The sequence below is a fragment of the Hibiscus syriacus genome, unplaced genomic scaffold, assembly GCF_006381635.1.
Source record: "Hibiscus syriacus cultivar Baekdansim isolate YM2019G1 unplaced genomic scaffold, ASM638163v2 tig00111774_pilon, whole genome shotgun sequence".
Classification (NCBI taxonomy): domain Eukaryota; kingdom Viridiplantae; phylum Streptophyta; class Magnoliopsida; order Malvales; family Malvaceae; genus Hibiscus; species Hibiscus syriacus.
In genome coordinates, this window is record NW_024063175.1 from 4,113,086 (window position 1) to 4,130,930 (window position 17,845).

The 17,845-nt window shown below is 30.4% G+C and overlaps 2 protein-coding genes across 2 annotated transcripts; one reads left to right on the forward strand and one right to left on the reverse strand.

The window, feature by feature from the left end:
* The first annotated feature begins 6,045 nt into the window (after positions 1–6,045).
* LOC120170246 (binding partner of ACD11 1-like) lies at positions 6,046–8,591 on the forward strand. The gene is made up of 5 exons (XM_039178225.1): positions 6,046–6,146; positions 6,710–6,813; positions 7,041–7,116; positions 7,808–7,888; positions 7,974–8,591. The coding sequence occupies exons 1-5, from the start codon at positions 6,141–6,143 to the stop codon at positions 8,517–8,519; spliced, it is 813 nt and encodes a 270-aa protein (XP_039034156.1). The 5' UTR covers positions 6,046–6,140; the 3' UTR covers positions 8,520–8,591.
* Positions 8,592–10,407: 1,816 nt separating this feature from the next.
* LOC120170247 (peptidyl-tRNA hydrolase 2, mitochondrial-like) lies at positions 10,408–14,983 on the reverse strand. Its single transcript, XM_039178226.1, has 8 exons — positions 14,833–14,983; positions 13,854–14,090; positions 13,685–13,743; positions 12,856–12,915; positions 12,684–12,753; positions 11,711–11,780; positions 10,789–10,815; positions 10,408–10,710 (listed from the first exon to the last, which is right to left on the reverse strand). Exons 2-8 carry the CDS (start codon positions 14,055–14,057, stop codon positions 10,661–10,663), a joined length of 540 nt encoding a protein of 179 aa, XP_039034157.1. The 5' UTR covers positions 14,058–14,090; positions 14,833–14,983; the 3' UTR covers positions 10,408–10,660.
* Positions 14,984–17,845: the final 2,862 nt, after the last annotated feature.

A 17,845-nucleotide genomic window follows, 5' to 3' on the forward strand; every position in this document is an offset into this window, starting at 1 on the left:
GATAAGATATGGGTCACAAAGCATCATCATCTTACTTCTAATTGGTACTCATTGTTAAGTACCTTAGGGTGAGATCTGGGTTACACAACATCATCATCTAACACCCAGCTAGCCTACTCCTCTTGAGTACACGGGAAATGTCTAGGTCACAAAGCATCAAAACAACATCCAACTAGCATTCTTTCAGTGCTTCGGCACGACTCTTAAGATATCCAGATAACTCATCATACACATCCATCAAACGCAAGTAACTTAGGTATTCTCATTGTTTCCCAAGTATCAAACAAAGGCATAAATCTTATGGAATCTTACCTCATAATGTTCTTATGCTTATCACACTATATGTTCAATGTTTTCACTTGCAATCTTTTATTAGTAGGTTTCGACGTCCCTAGACTTCTCTCTCTAATCTTTTAACAAAACAAAGCCTCAAGCCTTTATTTATCTTAGTAATATCGATATTTAGCCCTGAGGTATCGATGCTAGACTTAGAGTATTTGTGCTCACCCTTAGTACTACTACCATTTTTTCTTTCGATATTTTAGCATTTCCTTTTAGTATCGATACTCTCATGCATAGTATCGGTATTATCCTGTGGTATTGATATTAACCCAGAGTATCAATATTAATTTTGGCTACTGGAATCTATTATATGATCTTGGTAACAATACCATGTCCTCAGTATCGATATTCAAGGAAAATTATTGATACTCTATGAATAGTGTATCGATACTTCCCAACCAAAACCTTAATTATTAGTCAATCACAATGATTATAGACTCCTCACTTGAGTCATATATCATTATTTAATCACTTTGCATCTCAAAATCTTACTAGCATATTTATTTCATTCGCTTAGGCCCATAAAAGTAATTTAATAATTTTAGCCATTTTAAGGAATTTTAGAAATTTTCCACACTCAAGCTAAATGCTTGATCCTAATCGCTATTAGACTTATCACTCTGTCTATTCGACATCGCAAGATCCACTAAACAATCTTTATTGATGATATTAATATCTCTATCATGGTATCGATATTTGCCCCTAGGATATTAATACTTCCCCTTGAGTATTGGTACCTAAAATAACCATGAAGTCCACTCATTCACTTTGGGTATTGATATCAAGCCTTCAGTATGGATATTAGTTTATCTGATATAGATATCAGCTTTCTGATATGGATATTGGTTCTTTCGGTATGGTTATCAACCCTTCGGTATCGATATCAAGCATCTAGTATCGATATTGAGCCTTTAGTATCGATACTATTACCCTTGATATCAATACTAAATGACAAGTATCGATACTAATTCATCTGGTATCGATATCGTGCCTAGAAAACCCAATTTTTACTAGAATATGAATAATATCAATATAGTTCATCTGATATTGATACTTAAACTCATAAATACATTGTTTTGCTCAGGAATATCATATAAACTCCTCCCAAACATGTATTTGAGCCTTTAAGGTGATATTTAAAGCTTATGAGAATTAAATAGGGTCATTTAATATCATTTTCATGAATTGTTAACAACAAATCTATCCAAATAGTCTACAAGTCAAAATACGCCCAACATGCTTGAAGCACTCGTACAAGCAAGCAAACTCATGTAAATGACATACAAGAAGTAGGGAAGAGTTAGAGTGTGTTTCCTTAGCTCCTACCAACCCAAAAAATCTCTCTAGCTTACCCAAGAACCAAATCATTTTGACTTTGCTCTTTGAGGGTTCTTGCACCACTCTTCAACACATCATAAGCTCCCAAAATGTGTCTAGCACCAAAACAATGGTCACGACATGCTAGAAAACAACTAAGCTACATGAAATCCAGATAGAAATCATAAGAGGGGGCTCTTGAAGCTCAAACCCTCCAAAAACCTTAAGTGAGCTCAAGAACATCATTGAAGAAGATAATAAGCTCAACTTGAAGAACATGATTTCTAGATCATGAATCTCACCTTAGAATTTCACATTGAAGGAGGAGAATGATGAAAGATAAAGCCTTTACTCTAGCTCTTGCTTGACAGAGAAAAAGAGAGATGAAGTAGAAGACAAAGTGAAGAGAAATATGAGAAAAAAGATGTTCAGATTTTCCCCTTATTTTCACCGATGACCTCACCAATATTGAATGATATTAAGCCTTTTTATTTTCCAAGGGTTTAATTACACATTAGGTCCTTCTAATTTTATCTTAAGCTCGACAACCCTCTTTTTATCCCCAATAAAACTAATTTAATACCTGATAAAACTCAAATTTGAACTGATATACCTTAATGATATAATAAATCTATTAAATAAATTCTCGGGTCAACACTCAAATGTTGAATAAAAAATTTGTGTTGTTATACAACTTATTACACTACAAAGAAATATTGAATGTCGATTCAAATAACAAGAGTCACAACAACTTAGATCACACAAGATAAATTCAATTAACACATTATTGTCTAAGTTGACATATTCATGTGCTTAACAGTTCACAAGGAACTTATACCTTCCAGGCTTCACTCAGATAGCCCAACACAACTTATATTTTTATAGATAGGTTATAATTATCCTTTCTTAATGTCGAAACAAACTAGGTATTCATATATCTCTATACTGTCGCAATTGGTTCTTGTTGTAGTTGCTCACTAAGTTTATTTGGCGATATGTCATCTCTACCATGTTCTACATATTTGTGTGTTAAGAAATGAGCCACGAATAATGAAATCTGAAGCATTAAATCTATTAAAAGAAGGAATGAGTATTTCTTAACAAGAAATTAAACAAAATCAAGTTACGAGAAGTCTAGTGATCATGCAGGATCAAAGTTATGACAATCTTCTTTCCCATGCTCTTGTCATGAAGCGGTGATGCATCAGTTTGTAGTTATCGATCCTGTGACCTTTCATATCCCCGTTTCTTGTAGTTCACGATGTCGATCCAACAAAATCTAGCTTCCAACAAGTGTTTGGAAAGTAAGAAAATTCTAGAGAAAGAAAAGTACTGAAGGAAAATCTAAACGATTCTCTTTATTATGTTTTATTTACTATTATCTATTTTATATCTTCAAATGATGTCAAGTACAATTTTATATAAAAAATCCACATCTCAGCTTCATACCTAGTACATTGTAGAGTATGTTACACCAACTGTCAAATGGGTTGGCATGTGGTTCCACTTCTATCTAATTCTTTTCTCTTCTATCTCAATAAATGCATCAAAAACTTTGTTTTAACAAAATAAAACATACTTAACAAACAGAAGACATTTATTCTCTAAAGGTTGAAATATAAAGGAGCTTATATGTACAAGTGATTAAATAATAAAATATTACACTAAAACTTAAGTAACATAGTATGCGAAATTACTATCTTTCGAAGAGTTATCAGTAATGTTCAAGGTTGATGTAGAAATTGATATAGTTATCCTAAGACCTTCTCAAGGTTATTAAACGGTCGACAAAGACCCACTCTGATATCAACCATTAGATCTAACAATCAACTGAAAATAATCAAGAGGATATGAATTGACATTTAGAAAATTTGGTGGAAGCTTGATAAAAAATAAAAACTTTTGACACAATCAATTTAGAGTGGTTCGACTCAACCAAAGTCTACATTCACTACCTTAACTTTCCACCACTAAGGATTTCCCAATTTACTAACAAGAATTAAATATTTCAAGGATAAAATTTAACCTTTACAACATTAACTTTTACAATGCCTAAGATAGAACAACTCTAATTATTCTAAGGCTAAACTATAATCATTGCCTTTTACAATTTTGATTTGTATAAACAAGAGATATATCTTTAGGTGGGTGTTTACAAAGATTAAGCTCACAATGAATGAATGTAAAATATATTTAATAAAGTTCAATAAACATTGTACAAGAAATAATGAAAGAAATAAGAATGAAAACTCTTTTCTCTTAATCTTTAAGTTTAGATAGGTGTAGTAACATTCTTTAAGTATCATTGAATTGTTTATATAGTGTGAAATAAGTTTCTAGTCGTTTATGACCACTAAAGATGAGTTATAGCCGTTGGGATGCAAAATAACTGTTACCTAAAAAGAAAATATCTTTTACAATACAAAAGATCGATCCTTTTCTAAAAAGGGTATATCTTTTTTTTCCAAATATTTGATCGTTTCCAACAAAAATATCATTCCTTTTTGAAATGGGATCGATCATTTTTGACAAAGATCTATCCTTTTTGTAAAGGGGTCGATCCTTTTGAGAAAGATATCAATTCTTTTTAGAATTGGACCAGTTCGTTGGCTAATGGAATCAAATAGATCGATCCTTTCAGTAAGGGATCGGTTATTTGAGCTAAAGTTCCTAGAAAACTCAACTTTAAAAAAAATGATCGAATAAATATTTGAAAATGTTCGATTAAGTTGAAAAACATTGAACAAATATTTTTAAGTAAATTTAGACTTTAAATTATTTTTGAGAAATTTTAACAAATGTGATCAAGTCGAAAAATATTTTTACATTCATTTATTATATTAAAATACCAAAAATTTTCAAAAATATTTGAAAATGTGATCGAATAAATATTTGAAAATGTTCGATTAATTGAATTTTTTTTTTCTTCCATTTAACTGTTAACAGAATCAATATTTTTTCAAAAATAATTAATCAAACCGAACAAATTTCGGTTAGTCGGTCGTTTAGTCGAATTAATCGATATTTATAAATAATATATATTATATGTTAAATATTTTATATTTTATATTTTCATTTAATTCAGTCGATTAATTCAATTAAAATCGAAGTTTAAAATCTTAAGACTAAGTTATATATACATAATATATTTAATATTTTCGATTAATTCGGTTAACCAACCGATTTTAAACCGAATTAATCGATAACAAAAGTTTTAAAAAATTATTAACTGTTAACCGATCAAATCTAAAATTAACGGTCGATTAATCAAAAAAACTTTGGTTCGATTGATTAAATCGGTTTAACCGAAATTTGAACACCCCTAATTAATATGTATGCCCACTCTCAAAATATATTCTGAATCGTCACTGGACTAAAACAAAACAAAAATAATAGTTAAGATGCTAAACGTATAATTTACCCAAATAACAATTATATCTTCTTACATCAAATGCTCTCTGAACAATTTTTTATTTATCAGATTGAAATTACTTGACTACTACGATATAGATTTAGCCTGGAAAATGGAAACTTCATGACCACGGCCCTTTACACGTCAGCGGCCCCACCTCCAAATCGTCTACACTCGGATCTATCTAAATCTTTACATTACTTGCACTAATATTCCAATCATACCCTCGATGCGGCCATTTGAAAACCGGCATGATTTCGACAAGGTACTATTACTATTAGCATCAAGAGTAAATTACGAGTTTAGTATTTAAACTATCAGTTTTAATATATTTTAGTATCTAAATTTTTAATATTTTCAAAACCACTTAAATTTTAATTTTTATTTCGTTTTAGTATCTCACCGTTAAAAAATTAACGAATGATTTGCATGCGGCATCTTTTTTATGAATAAATTGTATCATTCATCACTCAATTATCTTCTCACTCCTATTTTGATCATTAAAGTTTAATTTTTTTAATTTAATTACTTACCTTTCAAATCACTCCTAATTTAATCACTCTAACTTTCAAATTTTTTTATTTTTAACTATATTAATAAAATAATAATAAAAATGTTATATCACAAAAGTAATTAATAAAATAAATTAGAGTAATTAAAATAGGAGTAATTTGAAAGTTGAGTAGTTAAATTGAAATTTTTTAAACTTTAGTACCAAAATAGGAGTAACAAGATAGTTGAATGATGAACGATGTAATTTATCCATACAAATTCAATGCCATTGAGTTTTTAACGGTGAGATACTAAAATAAAACAAAAACTAAATATTAGGTATGATTTTGAAAATATTAAAAATATAAGTCTAAAATAGACCAAACTTAATAGGTTAGGTACTAAAAGCATAATTTACCCTAGCATCAAAGCGATAGATCCATAATGAGGAATTAAGGATGTGCGCAGAGGATATCTATCACCCCAATCCCTTTAAATTTTGTTAGAAACAAAGCAAAGGAAAACATTTCTTTTCGCCGAAGAAAGATTCGATAATTTTCGCTAGAATCGGGACTGAATGGCGGTTAGTGCAATTTTTATTTCTTTTTTGAAGTATCTTGTTTGGTTGGTGAGAAAAGATTTTATGATTTTCCATTTCGATTTCACCTTCAAGATCTAACTTATCCTTGTTCTGTGTTCTAACATATACATATCTGTTATTTAGTTAGTAATCTTTTTTAATATTTTCTTTTTCAATTTCATACAAAAAGGTACGAGACTTTAGGTGAATTTGGTTGTACCTTCTCTGGATTCGTATGCGACTCTACTTATGGATTTGGTTGATTCCCATAGTTAGCGATTTCTTATGTAAAGTATTGCTCGAGTAGTGCTTACTTTAGAGAAAAAGTTTAAAACAGGATTTGCATAATTTAATTTGGTAATATTGGACACTGTATATGTTTGGAAACGCGCTTTTGTGATTATTGATCTAAGATGCTAGCTTTATGTGATGATGAAACTTAATGGAAATTTTGTTTTGTATTCATGCTAAAAACTTTTAGGAATTTTTCTTAGTAATGGATGTAATAATATTGGATTGAATATGCTTTGTCTATTTTGGGCTGTATGACTTGTTTTCTTTGACAGATCCAATCCGTGAAAGTAGGGAACGTTTCCTTGGGTGCATCTGAGCAAAATATTAAGGAGTTCTTTTCGTTCTCTGGTGACATTGAACATGTTGAATTGCTTAGGTTAGTGATTACCATTAGATATTTAAGCATATATATATATATATATATATTGATTTTCAGGCTCTTCTCTACTGTATGGGTACAAATAAAAGTTATGATAGTTGTAGTTGTTTAAACAACTACTTCTGTCTTCTAATCATGTAGATGTACCACTATAGTGATGTTCTGAAATTCTGCAAAAATTATCTGGTCTAGGTTTCTTATTACTTTCACTTTTTTCCTTTCAGTGGTAACGAGCTATCACAAGTTGCATATGTTACTTTCAAGGAACCACAGGGAGCAGAGACTGCTGTTCTTCTTTCAGTATGCACTTATCCTATTGCTTTTGTGCTTTTTGTAGCAATTAGTTTAACCTTTTTTTACCTTTTCAGACATGAATCACATAATTAGATTTTATTCTACTGTCAGAAGGACAATGACGAGTCTAATATGTATTGGGATTAAATATATACGTTCTACATATTGTACTAGATATTCGTATGATGTGAGTTCAATTTCTATTGTGTAGTGGAATATGTAAAGCTGAAACATCGTAAGAATAAACTCTCTGCTTTCCATGGATATTGAAATAAATCATGTATCCAAAAACAAGGAATGAAATGTTTATAAATCCCTTCTGGAATTTCGTATATGATATGCTTTTGAAAGTGGATACTTTAATGCATTACCAGTTGGATCGCCATGCCAATGTCCTTTTTCTTTTTTAAGCATTTCATCAATTATAAGACAATAACCATTGCTAGGGAAAGATATTTCCCTTTGAAGTAGGTTTGCTGACAACGTATGTAAATGGAATCCTTGCATGCATTTGACTGAAAGTATTTGGATCTGTATTTTGAATTTTCTCTATGCTTTGTTTTAGGGTAATTGATTTAAATTTATAATTTAATGTCAAGAAAATGACCGGATCTAGTTGAGCCGAAATGTTCACTGATTGGGCCGAAATGTTTAATTTCATTCTTATGAATTGAGAATTCATGATTTTTTTTTTCAGGGGGCAACGATTGTAGATCAATCTGTTACCATAGAGCTTGCTCCTGATTACAAGCCACCTGCTACTGCCACCACAACACCTGTAATGTCCTAACCTGTAGCAATATGCTTTGACTTCGCTTACGAAATGACAATTTTAATGTGAATGAATATTTTGATTACCTTAGGCAACACAGAACAAAGATGGTGGCCAGGCTGAATCCGCTGTCCAGAAGGCAGAGGATGTTGTAACCAGCATGTTAGCCAAGGGTTTCATCCTCGGCAAAGATGCCGTGAATAAAGCAAAGGCCTTTGATGAGGAGCATCAGTTCACATCAACCGCAACTGCCAAAGTCGCATCTCTGGACCAGAAGATCGGTTTCACTGAGAAAATTACTGTCGGCACTACTTTGGTGAATGACAAAGTGAGGGAAATGGACCAAAAGTTTCAGGTTTCTGAGAAGACCAAGTCTGCTATTGCAGCCGCTGAGCAGACAGTCAGCAACGCCGGTTCCGCTGTAATGAAGAACCGTTATATCTTGACCGGAACCTCGTGGGTCACTGGCGCATTAAACAGGGTTGCTAAAGCTGCAGGTGATGTGGAGCAGAAGACGAAGGAAAAAGTGTTGGCAGAGGAGGAAGAAGCGCACAAATCAAAGGGGTATGCAAGGATGGACGAGTCGGAATCGCCGAAAGCTGCACGCCCCTCATCCCCACAAGGTTTAATCCTTTAATTTGCAAAAGATTGTAAATACAAGCAGCAGGGGAAGGTATGGTTTTCGTTGTCCGAGTTCTACTTTCTGGTTTGGACAATAGTTGAAAACTTAAACGTAGGGTAGCTTGTCACATACCGTTTGATATGTTTGATATACTGTGACTTAAACAATAATAATTGAATTGGAAACAATTCAACATCAATTTATTTATTTATTATGGATTGGTTTGTATCATTGAGAAGTGAATTATATTTTTTAAAACGTAGATTTTAAAAATTATTTTATGATATTTAAATGTAATTTAAAAAAATATATTATATGACAATTTAAATTATAAAATGATTTATATAAAATATAAATAAATTATATTATTTAACTTGTTTTTCGTTAATTAAACATAAAAAAGAAAAACCTTTTTTTATAAAATTAATTATATGAAATAAACAAATCTATATTCATCTTTTTCTTCGTGAAATAAGTTTAATGAATAAAAAATTGTCATTTTCCTTTTTTTTTTATTTCGTTGAAATAAGTTTAGTGTTTCCTTTTTTTTTCTATTTCGCCGAAATAAGTCTAGTGGATAAAAAAATAATTAAAAAAAACCGTAAAATGTTTTTTTTATAAATGATTTTTTGTTATAAAATTTATTTATGTATAAGATATTGTTTTGCTGTACGTTATTATTAGGTTTTTATTAGTATTAGAGTTGTATATTATATTTATTGTTAGTGATTATAAATATAGATGTTAGAGAAAATATAATGTACAATTTAGATTAAGATAATAATACAAATGTACAATTCCCTCTTTATATTCTCATCTCTTATTTTTTTCTTTTTATTGTTTCATTTTTTTTATTTTAAAACATTTTTATATTTTTATTTAAATTAACTTAAACTAAATGTATCATATTAATAATATATTTTAAATTTTAATGTAAAAGTATTTGGAAATATTAAAATAATATAATTTATATATTATATTTTTTAACATCAACAAGCATGTTCGTTTACATTTCAAGGATTAATATTTAATGGACGATATATATTTTTATACGTCCTTAATGAAACGGATGATGACACATTAAGTATAATATTAAATTTATTTTTAATGATGTATCATTATCTAGTTAATAAAATTATTATTTGATATTATATTAGTATTATTTATTAATAAATACTATTTTTAATATTTAATTGAAAATTGTTTTATATAATTATTTAATTATAAATATAGACTAAAACCTGTAAATATTAAATAATAAATGTTATGCAATATAAAAGTATTAACATTAGACTAATATTTTTTTGAATCAATTTTTGCAAAATAAACATACTCTATTATCTTATAATTATCCTAGACTATTCAAGAGAAAAATAAACACACCTTAATTACAACTATCTTTATAGTTTTTATCAATTTAATCTTTAATCACTAAAAATATATAAAAGTTCAAAAAATATTTTTATTAATGACATTAAAAAATATATAAAATGTAAACTTTTTAAAAAATAAATTTAGTCATATATTTACAGTTTTTATCACGTTGATATTTAATCTCTAATCATTAAAAATATATAGAGCATATTTTTAGTTATAAATTATCATTTTAAGACAAATTTAAGTGATCAAGGACTGAATTGATGAAAACAGTACACAAATGACAATTTTGTTGGCTAAATAATATGGTGAGGAGACATTATATCAACTTGATTTTAATAAAAGTATATATATATATATATATTCGATAAAATTAGGATGAATATCAAATAATATTTGTTTAAAACAATCCTATGACAATACATGCTCATACCCCCACATAAGCGGTGTTCGAACACAATACTTCATGGCATAATAAAAAATTTCTTAACCGCTTAAATCGTTGCAAAAGGCTCGGCTTTTGTGTGAAGCAATGCAAATTCAATATTAGAGTAATAAAAACCCCAAAGCTAAACATCTAAAACGTTATGAAACAATTCCCCAATTGTCTCCATAACACCAACTCTTCGCCATCATCACAAAACTGAAACCAAAGTTTCTAAGAATCAAGTATACAATGGATCTTTCACTTAAGAAACATCTTTAAACAAAATAATCATAACCATGTAAATTAGATGCTCCTCAAAGTTCTTCCATCCGAGACCTTTCGGGCGAAACCGTTACAATAGCTTCAGTCCACCGGTTACATCATCCACCATTTCAATAGGTCCTACAAAGAGCATTGCATTGTAGAACTAAATAAAAGAAAGAGGAATTCACAGGTTTTGCAGGCAAAAGAGACGCTTACCAAGAATAGCCATCACTGTCCTCGAATCTGAAAATGTATATATTAAAACAAAAATGCCTTTAGAAAGAAAAAGATACTGAAAAATGTTCACTTAAGAACTTAAATGCAGTCATGTGCTTGTGATGTAGCGAAATGAAAACAGTCATGTGCTTGTGATGTAGCGAAATGAAAACGGTCTGAATCTGTAATTGATGACCAAAACCTATGTATTTCTGAACTATAGCTTAGCAATTAGAAGACTGATTCTAACAGTAAGACAATTTATTATTTCTTTCTTTAAGCTTGGGTCAACACCACCACTTGATTTTTCACTATCATTGCTTCTAACAATAAAAATAACTCCGAGGTTCCGCATACGTAAAGGCTAAAGCATATTCATAGAAAAGCATCAAAATGATTCCATAGCTTATCCTTGCTAACTTCCCATTAAGATGAATAATTTAGGATAATAATAGTTTGTCTCTAACGTTCTAAAAACCAAAAAGAAAAAACAGAAAGAAAGAGATTTCATAACACCACCCAGTAAACGCCGATGATAGCAAAATATCCCAACCTTGAATTTGCTTCTTTAACATTTTCTCTTGTTTAATCCCTTTTCTCTTTTCAAACTCCACAGTTTCTTCCAATCTTTTCCATTTTTTCCTTTCATGAAACCCATACTTTGATTTCCACTTTCAGCTAAAAACTGCTAAAGAAATGAATTAACTACGGGTTATTAAAAACGCAGAACATAAAAGGAAGCCAAAGACGGCTACATTGGAGGGCCCTACACAAGTCCCTTTCGTATAGCTTATATTCATAAGTGCATACCGATCCTAAGACAAACTGAGCTTGAGCAATTTATAGAAACTGATGATTTAGGATTCAACAAAAACCTTGATGACATAAATCATGAAGAGAAAAAATAAACCATGCCACTCACTTGGTGCAATCTGTGTTCTCCCTGCATCAATGGTGATATGCGTCGGTATATTTAGTGATTTTGCCCTCTCCTGAAAAGTTAAATTCTAGTTAATAATTGATAAATCTATGTATATTGAAATACCGAGATATATAATTAGAAATGATGACACTCTAATGAGAAGAGTAAGACCAAAATGTAGTTGATGCCATGCAAACCAGTGAAGTGTGGACCTTCTATTGGAGACGGGTTTGGCAACAATAAAAAGAAACATCAACCAAGTCCTAAGATTTGCATCAAAGAATTATCAGCATCAAGGTTCATAAGTAAAAAATTAAATGGTTCATGCACAATATCGAGAAAGATGGATAAATCTAACAGAGCCACTCTTGTATAAACATGTAAATATGCTCTGCCTTCTACCATCCACAAATGCAAAACCAAGTAACCAATAACTTATTTCTTTCACCGATACTCAGTAAAGTGGTCAGTTTCGCATCATAATAAATTCTTTCTTTCATCTGAAACACAGGCTTTTTCTTCTGACAAACGTTTTCAGTGGATAAATTGTTGATACAGATTAATTAAATTAACATTTCAAATTTGGGGTTAATCCTCCATTGCCGGAGAATGATGATACCCTGAAACAGCCCTGCCTGGATATATGCCCAATTGCTAATAAACGAAGGGTTATTCAAAAGAATGTGGATGTGATGAAATGTTCAAAGGCCTAGCATCTTGATTCAGGTTTCCAACCAACTTTTTGATGCCGTCGTGCTCTCAATGTACAAATTGTTGATGTATGTAAAAAGGTTTCCATCATTACATTTCTTCTGTGTTTTATAACTCTGTTGTGCTTGTTAACCACATGTTTTAGATGAACAATATACAGGAAACAGCAAGAGTCATAATTTTATACCCAAAAAATAATTACACGGTAGATGGTGTTAATAGTAGAAGGGGTGCACAGGAATAAATCTTAAATCACACTTACTTGCAAAACTAGCATATCTTCCTCACTATCAATTTTCACAACCACCTTTGGCTGAGCACACATCTCCCACCTGCATATTGACAGCATATGGGCGAAAATGAAAGAGAGAGACACAGACAGAGATCGAATGAAAAGCACTAGTTTCAATGGTGTAATGCCAGAAATGCTCTACCTGTTCAAAGCTTTTGGTGCTCGGTGTAGGAGTTTTTTGTAAAGACCCAAAGTTGCATGACTAAACATTAAAAGGAAAAAAAAAACAAGTTGGATTACGAAGTTAACAAAAAGGGATTCAGCAGAACAATTTTTTCATGAAAAAAATGTGCAAATCAATCAAGGGTCATGCAACAAGAGGTTAATAAATCACATCAGATGCATTGACCACTTTTTAACAGTAATAGTACAAAGGATCAGTGACCGTAAATTCACATTAAATTTCTAATAAGATGGCAGAATGAGCAACAACCAAAGTAGCTGTAGCAGCATTTTGTTAAAAGATGGCAAGAAATAAATCTGCCTATTGGCTGTTTACTGAAACAGCACGGCTCACTCGAGGAACTTAAAAGATGACCTTACCCAATGGGTTAAATCTAGTTTTGTTTCTTACAAGATATTATGCCATGATGAGAATCATAATGTGTCACAACTGATACAGTGCAAAAGTTACAATCATTTATTGAGTACGACAAGCTTTGAGAACTGCTTACCACACCCCAAGCATTCAAGTATAATTACAATTTAACTGATAGCCGTCAGAGTTCTATTTGATGGTTTAATTTTTCTTGGAAGGATATTCATAATCAGTTAATAGGAATAAGCATATCCCATCTAATCAACAAAATTTAGGGTTAGGAAAGGATCTATCAATAATCACATAGTACTTCATTCAAATATAACAGAACATCTACCGCACTACCTGGTTTGTCTAGCAAATTCATCTCTCAACAGCAAAAGTTGCATAAAAAGCTTAATAACTAATAAAACTACACAAAAACAAGGCTCACCTGCACTGGGCAGCAATTTTCCCTTTACCCATCTTAAGATCATTTCTTACAACCAGGACCTGAAGATGATAAAAGAAAGACAGAGATGTTCAATCTCCATTCCCTAACATTTAATAGTTTGCCTAACATACCAATGTCAATCCAAAAGAGTACAGAAACAGCTCAATACCATTTTAAAATCCTCTAGAATGTCAGCCAACTTTTCGATTTCCAATGGTTCTTTGATCTTCTTATTTGCTTTAGAGATTGTAGTATCCTTACTTCCTCTTGATGAGAGAAATAAATAAGTAGGATGGCACTTACCAACGCAATACCCCAAGGCAAGGCAGCCAGCCCCAACTAGGATGGCACTCAACCATGACAAATCCACCATTTTAAAGAACCAATGAAGAATCCCCCCTTTTCCTAAAAGCCACAACAAGAATCCACTTAAAACTAAAAGGAAAATCACATTGTGCATAAATAGAATTAAAATATCCACCTTGAGGATTTTAGTAGAATTACAATCATGTTACAGATAAACGAAAGGGAGAAAAAAAGAAACTAATAATCTTATATTGGTAGTAATAACAATACATGTCGTGCAATAAGGACTTATTTAGGCTCCATTTAGTTGATGGTCTCATATTCTGCTTTCCGGCTTTGCTATCGACATACATGCTAACATGTAAAAGTAAACGATAAAAGGCTAAATGATAATTAATTAGAAAGAGAACAAACAATTAACGCTCAGCACCAATTCTAGCATAATTATTGTTCAATATAAAAGTAGAATTATACATTTTCTTGTCCAAATTGCATTTCTAGAATTTCTGCTTCCAAAAAGAGGGTAAAACAAAAACCAAAAAATAGCTAAATTAAATAAATAGAAGTAACAGAACTTTAAACTCTGAAGCCAAAGCCGATATCAAACCAAAGAACTTGAAATATGTAAAATGTGATCGATCCAATTAATTTAAACACCCAAACACCTAATTTTCATTCAATAAGGTTTTCAGCCACTAAAGCTTCAGAACATTAATAGCAATCGAACTAGCAAGTTCCAAACTTTATACCTAGACATTCATTAATAAAGAAAACACTTACAGAAACGAAAGCATTGAGAAAATTTAACAGGGAAGGAAGAAAAAAAAATAGAGAAACTATACCGATTAGAAGCTGTGGGTCAGAGTTGGATCTTGAAGTTTTTTACTTTTGGGTTTCTTTGGGGTTTGCGTTTGGGTACAAAGCAAGGGTTAAAAGGGGGGCGGGGGCGGGGGCGGGGGAATGACTGCGAGCGACCGATCAATGGGGAGAAAAGGAAGAATAGGAGGTTGGGTAAAGTCAGGGGTGTGCAAAAAGATTTAATTCGATCGATTTGATTCTATTAATTCTATCTATTTTTTATTTTTGAATAATTCAGATTAAATATTTAAAAATAAATATTGTGAGATAATTAATCCATTAAACGAGTACCTCGTTAATCCATTAAGTTTAGTCAAATAAAAAGTGAGATAATTAATTATTTATTGTGTGTAAGTAAATATATATATAATAGATGTATCAAATAAACTACATTAAGTCACAAAAAAATAAAAATAAAATTTTATTTTTTCAAATTAAATTTTATATTCTGATCCGGATATCCATTCTAAAAATTCAGATATTCAAAAATTCGGATATACATTTTCTTGGATCGGATACGAATCACTATTTTAGGTATCCAAAATTTTTAGATATCTTAATTTTCGTATCAAATCGGATTCGATATCTGAATTTATACACCCCTAAGTACAGTCAAAATTAATAATAATATAAAACACAAGGTAGAGGGAGCTGACTAAAAAGCCAGACTAATCTGGATAGGTTTCTTGAAAAAAATTAATAGTTACTCTTTGATGTAAAAAATTATAAAATTGAGTAATATTAGATCTTGATAAGTATCGATATTCAGTGATAAATATCAAAATTTTCGTAAAATAAGTATTAAATTGGCTAACATGTTAAGTTGCAACCTAAAATATTAGGTTAATCATAACAAAATTTGTAAAATGATAATTTTTTTTGGATATAACCTAAAATGTTAACCACAATTTTAAGTTTTTTTCCCGACAATATAGAAGTCGCTAGTTGTATTAAAAATAGAAAAATATTCAAATTACAATAAAGATTTACAACTACAACCATAAATTAAACATATAATAAGGATATTTTTCTATAATCATCAACACAAGAAATTAGTCTCTTAAGATCACACAATTAACATATATAAAGAAAAGGTTAAAAAATCTAACCAAATAAACTCGAATAAAAGGTGGATACGAGAAGATATAATTGTATCGATAAATGAACTATAAAATGAGATCAAACTATTGAAAGACCACCGACAAACCATAAATTAGAATCGACCGATGTGAGAAAACTATCTACTAATGCAAATCACGTATCCAAATCCAATTCGATGATCCAAAGCAGGGAAAATCAACATGATAACAAAAGTGTCATATTGATTAGTTGTGGCGATGTCAAATTCAATCTTAAGAAAAAATATAAATGAAAATAACAATCAAACGACCGAAAACGTGATAAAAGACAAAGATAAATGTGCCATAAAAGTAGAGGAAATCGTGCCATAAATGTATAGTTATTAAATTAAAAAGAAACAAATATACAATATAATAAATAAAGAAAAAAATAGTGAATACCGACAGTCAGCGATCAGCACTAAGGATGGTGTCGCCATCAATCACAAAGATAAAGAAGAAAAATGACTAACGATGATACGAGAAAAAAAGAAGAGAACTAAGGTTAAAAACCCTGAAGTATTTTTTACTAAACCTCAATTTTAAGTTTGAATCAATTTTGATACTCATGTAATATTTTAGGTTGTAATCGAAATAGTTACTAAAATATATAACATTTTAGGTTGCAACTTAAACCACTACCTTAAATCATAACATAGTATTAAAATATAGAACTTTTCTAGTTACAACCTAAAATGTTAGAAAAACGTATAACATTTTAGGTTACAATCTAAAACATTACCTTAATCATAATTGTTGGATGATTTCCTGTTAAATTTTGATACTCAAACACAAGTACCGATATTTATCATGAAATATAGTCGATCTCAGACACTTAAACACAAAAATCTTACAATTTTTATTCTTATTCTCCTGAAACTTCTTCAAATCCTCTCCATTTTCAGTCAAATTTCCTCAAATCAATCCACATTTTAGTGATATTTCGACGAATGAAGGCTTAGAAACACCTTTACTTGCTCCAGTTCATATGTATTTAATCTAATCAAAGGTATTTTTTAAAACTCTAGTTTTATTTTTGTTTCAAATTTTTTTGAATTTTTGGGTTTGTTTTTTAAAATTGTTTCATGTGATGACATTTCATGATGATTAAATTGTGTTTAAACACCATATTCTTGTATGAAATCAAAGTTATTTCTAAAAACTCTATTTTTTAATTTTAGGGTTTGTTTTTAAAAATTCCTTTACTTTTGCTTTCCCAATTTTTAAACCCTACAAAGTAAACATCTAAAACCCTATTTTTTCTTTGTATGTTTGAAATTTTTTTAGTGTAGTTGATAGTAAGTTTGGATCAAATCTTACAAATATTATGTGAATGATTGAAAATTTGAAAGCAGTTGATGATACTAAGTCTCAGTCTAAGGACGTTAATGAAAAAAATAATCAAGGTCACTTGGAGGATTGAGAATTTTTATAGTATTAAAGATCACAAGCTCGAATTTGAAAACTTTATTGTTAATGGCTTCATTGTGCTTTTCATGGCATGATATTCAGATTTGGAAGATCATTAGAGGTTCTATATTCATATGTGTATCGTGAACATAGAACACTAATGCTTCAAGAAAAATAAAGAATCCAAATAGTATAACTTTCAGTTGGAACTACTCATACCCCTTGCATTCCTGGCTCAAATGACATCATTTTCTTGCATGTTCATAAGTTTGTACATTAACACTATTGTATTCATTTTAATAAATAAATATGAATAGTTCTCTATTTTTATTAGTTTTATCGATCAAATGAAATACGCCATGAGGAGGGATGAATTGGCCTTTTAAAAGGTTTGGTGGAAGCAATTGAAAAATAAAATTTTGCACTATGAGTTTAGAGTGATTCGACTTCTCAATCAAGTCTATATTCA

What these genes read in the sequence shown, in the direction of transcription:
- LOC120170246 (XM_039178225.1), top strand. An exon ending in GAACATGTTGAATTGCTTAG is followed by an intron (nt 6,814 to 7,040) that starts GTTAGTGATTAC and finishes TTTTCCTTTCAG; the next exon opens with TGGTAACGAGCTATCACAAG. An exon ending in AGACTGCTGTTCTTCTTTCA is followed by an intron (nt 7,117 to 7,807) that starts GTATGCACTTAT and finishes TTTTTTTTTCAG; the next exon opens with GGGGCAACGATTGTAGATCA.
- LOC120170247 (XM_039178226.1), bottom strand. Translation starts at nt 14,057, where the DNA reads ATGGTGGATTTGTCATGGTTGAGTGCCATCCTAGTTGGGGCTGGCTGC. An exon ending in TTCTAGAGGATTTTAAAATG is followed by an intron (nt 13,744 to 13,853) that starts GTATTGAGCTGT and finishes TATCATCTTCAG; the next exon opens with GTCCTGGTTGTAAGAAATGA. An exon ending in AAGATATGCTAGTTTTGCAA is followed by an intron (nt 11,781 to 12,683) that starts GTAAGTGTGATT and finishes TTAACTTTTCAG; the next exon opens with GAGAGGGCAAAATCACTAAA.